Source organism: Paramisgurnus dabryanus, chromosome 6, assembly GCF_030506205.2.
Source record: "Paramisgurnus dabryanus chromosome 6, PD_genome_1.1, whole genome shotgun sequence".
NCBI lineage: Eukaryota > Metazoa > Chordata > Actinopteri > Cypriniformes > Cobitidae > Paramisgurnus > Paramisgurnus dabryanus.
Window position 1 is genome coordinate 26,505,111 of NC_133342.1, and position 8,336 is coordinate 26,513,446.

General features: G+C 40.5%; 1 protein-coding gene across 1 annotated transcript; it reads right to left on the reverse strand.

Moving 5' to 3' along the window:
* Positions 1–778: 778 nt before the first annotated feature.
* dsela (dermatan sulfate epimerase like a) lies at positions 779–6,086 on the reverse strand. Its single transcript, XM_065276386.1, has one exon. It carries the CDS (start codon positions 5,502–5,504, stop codon positions 1,761–1,763), a length of 3,744 nt encoding a protein of 1,247 aa, XP_065132458.1. The 5' UTR covers positions 5,505–6,086; the 3' UTR covers positions 779–1,760.
* Positions 6,087–8,336: the final 2,250 nt, after the last annotated feature.

Genomic DNA, 8,336 nt, shown 5'->3' on the forward strand with positions numbered 1-8,336 from the left:
GATGGAAAAGAAAGAAAAAGAAAGAAATCATTATTACTCATACATTGTTGTTGCCATTTTAATATTTACCTTGAGTTTGTAAAGACACAATGACTTTTTTAATGTATTTATATAGTAAGGAATAACTGAAAAAAGCTAAAACTCAATTGTTTAACTCTAGGGCAGTGGTTCTCAAACTGGGGGCCCCGGGCCGCGAGATGGTGCCAGGGGGGCCCTAGTTTTATGACATTTTATCAAATAAATTCATTTATCATGAATTTTGTGCAAATTAAACCTAAAAAAATAAGACTACTAACCAACAGCACTACTTTGTATCATTTAATATGTTTTGTCTAATTAAAAGGTGACTTTTAGTTACAGTTTCTTCTCATAAATTTTCTTTGGGGGGGCCGCGAAGGAACGCACCGTTCACAAGGGGGGCCACACGCTGAATAAGTTTGAGAACCACTGCTCTAGGGGAGCTGGAAAATTAACCTTTTTTTTTAAAAAAAAGTGGAGTTTCCCTTTAAAACAAGCTTTGTGTTTTTTTAACTCAATGCTTTAAGCCAATCACAGAGAATAACACACACACCGACCACAACGGCCATTTTCACACCAGGACCCTCGGCTACTGTATATGGCGAAATGGATGAGCTGGCTTTGCCTGCAGGTAACTTAATATTCTCCATACAGATTCTATTCTTTGAAGAATTGCTTGCTGAGTTTAGTCCAAACACATGCTGAGCACAAAGAAATGACTCTGACCACACACTAATGCGCACTCCTCTGCATATGCATATGAAAATATCACATCAATTCTCTTTATTTTCCACCATTTCAGTTATCCCACAGTGATAATCACACTGCACATACACATGCAGCCAATGGAAAATCCATTTGCATTGCGGCTTTTAAAACATTTCACATTAGTAGCCTCCTCGAACTGCATTAAAATGAGAAATATGATGTTTAGTGATTTTAGAGACTGTGCTTATTTGGGTTGTGAAATGGTCCATTTATGATTACATTAGAATACTGTTTGGTAAAAGTAACACAGGTTCAGTAATGTGTGTGTGTAAGGATATATATTTGTTTATAAAAAATACAAAAAAACAAAGCCATACCAAAAATATGTGTTAAGACAAACACCAAGGTTTGATTGTACAATCGCAGAGGATAACATTTTTCACATTAACTATTGCACCTCATGTCTTAGGTCACAGTAATGGAAATATATAAGATTTCACAGGTGACTTAACCACTTTTTATGCAATCACAAAACTATAATACCAGAAAACAGCAAGTGTTCATAACAGATCAAAAACTTTTGTAGCAGCCTATCATTTGAGGAGTACTTATTTTTCCCCAATTAGATTTTCTGAGGGCTGTGACCAGTCACATATTCCTTTCCACATAGGCCTACTAGACATTCATGACTTACTTTTTACTATACGTGACCCTGTCTGTCTCATAATCTATTTTTGAGATTATGTGCATCAAAGTTTAATTTCACCTTACACTTGTCAATATTAAAGATATCAAGGTTATATTTCACACAATGTTCTTTACATTATATAGAATCATTTTATGTAGAAACAGTACATCAGAAAAAATACTTATAGCTGGATTTTCACAGGCAGGGTTACATAATGGATCATGTAAACATAACAAAGCATTCACATGATGAATTGCAAAGACTTAAAAAGCAATATTAGCATGTACCTCAGTGACATTTTTATATACATTTTCCAAAAATAAAACCTATTGCTCCATGATGAAATTTATGAAAAAGTGTGACTGACACTATGCCTTTCATAACCCAGCCTTTCCATAACAGGCCAGCATGTGTCCTCAATGAGTTTAATCTCATCCGATTCCATATTCTCTTTCCAAATGTTGATTTTGGCAGGTGATATATCTCCTTCATATATTAGATTATACAGATTTGTGGATGTGGCAAATGTCAGCTGGTTTAAGGCTGCCGGTGCCAAAGGTATTCCAATAAAGTCATGAATCCTTCCAGCCGTTTCTTCCGGAAAAATTACAATATCCTCAAATTTGACTATAAGATATGTGTGTGACGGGAGGCTTTTGCTCACCCTGAGCCCTGCAGAATTGTGTGCCAACCACAGCCGAGCAAGCAGCTGTACAGGATTGGGGTCTGTCTGAGAGAGGATCTTCTTTAAAGAAAGAAACTCTGGGTCCACTGTTGTACATCCGGCTCCCATACTATCCTGGTTAAACAAGTTGACTATGTGCCTTTTAATATTCTTGCTCGAGTACAAGCTCGGCTTACTGCCATACAGCATTAGGTAAATCCATGCCCGTGGGTCTCTGACCACATGAATTGAGCGCAGCGAGCGCCCAATGACCTCTTGAAGAAACGGTAGCTTTAAGAACCACCCGCCGCTGCCCATGCTCAGCACTGGCCGGGCGTTTGGATACTTCACCAGGTGCTGCCTCAGCTCCTGTATGTAACCTATGTCCACGTGGGCAACCCTGCTTCCTCTAGTTTTCGTTTGGTCCGACATCAGCATCCTTCTCTTTCTCTTGATTTTTTTGTGACTTGTGTCATCATTGCTCATATATAACTGAATGTTCTGCAGATGAAGCCTCAAATCATGGACTATGGAGTGAAACCATCCTTGAATGACTCTAAATCGTCCATTCTGGGCATCTGCTTTGGACCATTCACAAGAGTCCACCAGAGAGACCAATGGAGATGCAGGGAATCGGAGGTAAGCCGAAGGGATTCTGAGAAATGCAAAGTCAGAGCTGTTATCAAAAAGGTGTTGGAGGATCTCCATGCCTGATGCCGGCATGGATGTGATGGTGAGCACGGGTAGGAGATCGGGGATGTCTTCAGAGACGTCTGTTTTATCATACATGTTATGGTCTCTCAATTTATCATTGCACAGGAGCTGTCCACAGCCATAAAACGCTGAAAGAAGTTCAGTCAACCACAAAACCAGCACACAAATGAGAGTGCAATGAATGAGCGTATTAAAAGACACCTGGAACTTTCTTTTTCTCATCACGTATGCTAAGAAAAAACACAGAGTAAGTACAGCCGAGATGTTTACCAGAAATCCAAAGTCGAATGTTTGACTGTGAATATGTGCAACCTGACTTTGCAAGGTTTGAAATCCCTGGCCAAATTGAACTATTTGATGCTTGTCCTCTGTTTTAGCAAAGCCAGCGAAGCCCAAGTAGCTCCGTCTAGCCTCAATATCTTTGTAGTTTGTTACAACTGAGACGACAGTCTCCGTGTCGTTAATAATCACAGATAGCCTTACTCCATTTTTGCTGACGTCTGTAAATTTACAGTCTGAGACCTTTACGAATGGGCCATGCATCAGATAAGCCACTCTGGTGACAGGGCCCTCCATCGGAAAGGTCACGTTTACGTACTGCGTCCATCTTTTCTTGAACTCTGCAGCCTGCTGTGCCTCCTGTATCCTGGCAACAGGGCTGGATCCTTGCGTGTCAAGCCAAAACATTTTGTAATGGGCATCCCACACGTCAATTAAAGCACCGTTGTACTTTTCAAAAGATCTCTGAGGCACGTACCTGAAATCGATGTCAAGGTTGTGGAAAAATGCACTCATGTAATTAAGAGGGGAGTGCTCTTGTTTCTCCACGTGGTCTAACACTAGTAACGTTTGTGAGTTGAGAAGCACCAACGCCCGGTACACGCTCTTTAGCTTCATGGCGGATGAATAGGCTGACACAGATTCTCCACTTACAAATAACATGTCCTGATGTGTTGAGGCTGCAATGACCTCCCCCGCCGTATCTCCGACTTCTTTTTCTCCCCATCGTAGCCACTTTGAACATTCCCCCAATTGCCCCTCCCATGGTTGATTACATTGACTACTGGGGGAGGGAGCAAATACCAGTACATTGTTAAGATGACTGTGTTTAGGACCATACAAGGCCTCAGAAACAAAAACCTGTCCATTTGGAGCAAAGGTAAAAGAGTTCTGATCAGGGTGCTCGTGCCCTGGGTTGAAGTTTGTCCAACCATCCACCCACGAATAAGGTTGGGCGTGGACAATATCATACACCGCCCTGCCTCCTAATTTTCCAGATTTAAAGGATACAAACGTGTTACCCTGTGCTTGAGGCAACCCTGCTCCATATGTCACCACACCCCAGTTGGAAAATATATGCATGCTTGCCTTGTCAAAGTCAGCCGGTGGCTTGGGAGTTAACTCAGGGTCATACCATATGTACTCCGTGTGTAAAGTCGCCCAACGCTGGGCTGACGATTGCATCATGGGTCCATCCTTAGGCCGATGCTTTCTGATCTGCTGCGCCAGCCAGTTTCCCGAGCCATTTCGGAGCACGTACGTATCCAAAAACACAAGCTGACTCTCCGGCCCGTAGAACCAGTTGTAGTTGGAGTCTGCGATGCCAACAGTCCTTTGAAATCCGGGAAGCAGAGTGGCATAATAAAACATAAAATGTGTCCTTAACCAGTTGTTTTGCATGTTGTCTATTTGAAAATGGCGCAAGGCTAAGTGAACATACTGGGTGATGGACTTCGCTGTGTAGCTACCGTACGCAACACCCTCATCGAGAGATCCGTCGACAATGTGGCTAAGGAGAAACATTGTCTTTTCCATGTAGTTCACCGCTACTTGCTTCCATATCATGGTCACGGGGTCATTGTGTTCCCCAACAACGAGAGCGCCAATAAGAAGCGCTAGTATATTAGTTGTCTGGTGGTTTTGTAAAAACTGCCTCCCCCATCCTCTGTGCTTGGAGAGCTCGTAAAGCTCCTCCGTAACCGATCGTATTTTCATGAGGTAGCGATATCGTCTCTGTGTGTCCAAAAATGGGTAAATGAAATCGTATGCGGTGGCAAACCCAGTGAGCGAGTGGGCCATCGGTACTTCATCGTTCGGGGCACTAGATACCAGCCAGTCTGGATACTCTACCATTCGATCCATGTACTCGATTAAATACTGGGAGGCGGCAGCATCATCGGGTTGAAGTAGACAGTATAGAGCGAGGGGGGGTAAATTGTTCCCATAAATCTCATTCCATTTCTTGCCAAAATCCTCATGGCTCACCGGCGGCTGGTAAACCGCAGCGTTGGACAACATGGTGGAAACAGCATTCTGGATAACTTTGAATATATGTCTGTGTGTGCTGGCGGCCCTCTTTTTCATCAAATACACCTCAGTCTGATCAAAGTACAGCTTGGGGTGAAGATGTGCTGACAAAGTGATATTGCCTGTTTGGTGTTCAGTGTCTTGATTCAAAGGCAAGTATCTATCAAAAGCAGACGATCCAAAGAAAGCAAAGAGACAGAGCAAAGCCAAAGACCTCTGTATGCACTCTATAGCCATGATCCAGGAAACAGATGTGGAGCTTTTCTTCTGGAAAGCCCCTCCTTCTTGGCAAAAAAAATAAGTTGGGCAAACTTGTACTAACATGTAAGGCGGCAAATATTTTTCGTTTCTAGAGTTTTCCCAGGTGTCTACAGCTGTGCGTGTACAGCATTGTTCACATATCATAATATATCAGGTTTCCTAAAGCAAAACTTAATAAAAGCACATAGAAATTGTCTTGCTGCGCAGCGTTGGTTCGTTATTTTCCTTAAAGCGGTACGTTATATATTCAGTCTCACTTATATTCACGATGTTCACGTTCCCGTTAGAACAAATGGCATTAGAAAGTCAAAATAATCAATGCAGATTTACAAAACTTCTCTTTACTGTAGTAAAACAGAAGCAGTCGGTCCATTTCTGATCCCTGCTGGTTTTGTGGAGGTTCAGATAAAGTTGCAGTGATCGCCAGCATCGCTGTTTGTTATTCACCGTTAACGCTTTTTACTCCTCTCGTGGCGAGATAATCCATTAATCCACTTATATTAAAGTGTAGACAACTCATCGTTTGGTGGGAGGTTTGTCCAGATGGTGATCCTTCCTCTTTTCATCTGAAGCAAATCAAGTTCTAAGAATCTGCGTGCGCAGTGTTATAATGCAATACGCTGTTAACTTGGACGTTTCGCTGTTTTTGTTAAAATAGTGCAATGTTAAAAATAAGAATGAGTAGCTTCCCTTTATTTCTGCTTCCGTCAGTGTGCACTTTTTTCTTCTAAGTTATCTAGTCACTTGAGTATTACTGGTTATGGTCAATAGATGGCGCCTTAATATCACAATAAATCCTTATTCATTTCAAGGCTTCCAGTATAGGTCGTGAATCTCAACCTTTTGACTTCAAAGCTATATTAAAAGGCGCGTCCACTCACCGTTTTGAGCTTGGAATAAAAAGAAAGGAATCGTACTTTAAAAAAAATAAATAAATAAATAAATAAACACTAAGGAATATCTTGTTTTTAATTGTATTAGCTTAAGATATATTGAAATCTCTTTAGAAGTTTGTTGGAGCTTCCTGGTTGAGATACACTGGTATAGATAATGTATGGTTTCATTACAGCAAAATACATAATTTTGTGGGTTATTACAATAGTTAATAGAAAACAATTTATACTCAAAGTACAGTTTTATATTCATTTAATATAGTTTGGGCACCAGTCAGAATATTTCATTTAAATATGAAGAAAATGATAAATAAGTATGTTGCTTTTGATGCTAAAAAGAATAAAACTGTTCCAAAAAATTATTAAAATGTACATATAATGTAATATAAGTATTGTTTCCTATTCATTTGATTTTAAAGATCACCTATTTCATTGCTAAAAAAACGCTATTTTGTGTATTTTGGTATAATACAATATGTTCACATGGTTTATTGTTAAAAAACACCTAACTTTTCCACATACCGTACATTTTTGTAGCTCTAGATTTTACTCTCAATCTGTACGTTGTGATTGACCTGGATACCTCTGACATCAGCAGGACACGTGACGCTCCTTACCATGTTTGAAAGATTCGGTTGCTAACAGGAGTTAACCAAAGCAGAAGGAATTATGATAATGTCGGTCTTGTCTACACCACCAATCCCAGGAAGTAAACTGTTGCCTACAATCCATGTGTTTGTTGTAGTCCAAGAAAAGAGATTTATGTTGGAGACTATAACTCACGTCATTGTTAACTTTGGGGTTTGTACCTTTTGCATTTCGTTAACATGTACTTACACCAGTGGCGGCCGGTGACTTCTTTTTTCGGGGGCACTCGATGAGAAGTTTGTCACGACATGTATGTGTTCAAAATATGTGTTCTGCGCTTCTAGAGATCCTGTGTGCATCACATGTCTTGTCAAAATAAGTGCCTGCTGCAGACGCGTCTAAAGGGTTTATGATAAAATAGATGCTCACGTTTGCCAGATACTCGCATTATCTGAGTTTACTGTTGAGGGAGTGTATTGCATGTATTTTGTGAACGTGAGTGTCTCTTTTATCTTAAATGGTTTTGACTCGTGTGCAGCAGGTACTTATTTTGACTTATTACACGGCTCTCTGGAATGCTTGATTCTGATTGGTCAGTTGAGACATTTGCAGGTTCGTTCTTTTCAAATAATAACCGCTCCAAAATAATAACGCATAGCCGGTGCTACTTTTACGAGTAAGATCGCTCCGCGCCAATAAAGATCAATAAAGATTACTGTCTGTTTGGCGCCATCTTGTGACAAACACTGGACAACCACGACAAGACACAGAGAGCTTACTGAGACTGAACTTGACAAAATAGAGCATGACAGCTACGAAGCCAACACACAAAAAAATACAGAATGGGCATTAAAACTTCTCAAAGACTGGCTAAAAGAGAAAAAAATGGAGACAGACAAGTATGAAGCAGAGGATCTTAATAAGGTATTACGATCATTTTATGCATCTGTGCAAAGTTTCGCGGAAGGATAAAAATGTTCATTTAAAACAAATATGCCAATAAAATGTTTCAAATTCATATTCATGTCCAGTTTTTTTTCTTATGTGACAAGTAGCCGTGTAATAAGCGGGATAATGTAGAGTCAGCCGGTAGTTATCGGGAAATAAGCCCCTTCAGTGTGATACAAGACCCTCCGCTTCGCGTCGGGTCCTGATCACACTGTCGGGGCTTATTTCCCGATAACTACCGGCTGCCTCTACATTATCCCTTACAAAACACATGATGCACATGGTTTACTTTACATGACACAACAAACACATATTTTACAAAACGCAAGCAACACACATGACACTCCGAACACTTATTTTGAATTAGCGCCCCTCGGATGAGCAATCACAAGCTGCCACTGACTTACACACACTTAAACACCAAAAGAAAGTTAAAAACAGGAAGTGGACAATAGGTGCTCTTTAATGACTTGTTTTATATCATGAAAGTCACAGAGAAGTGTATTTATGTTATTTAAAAGACCAATAACAATGCTGCATGGCTGCA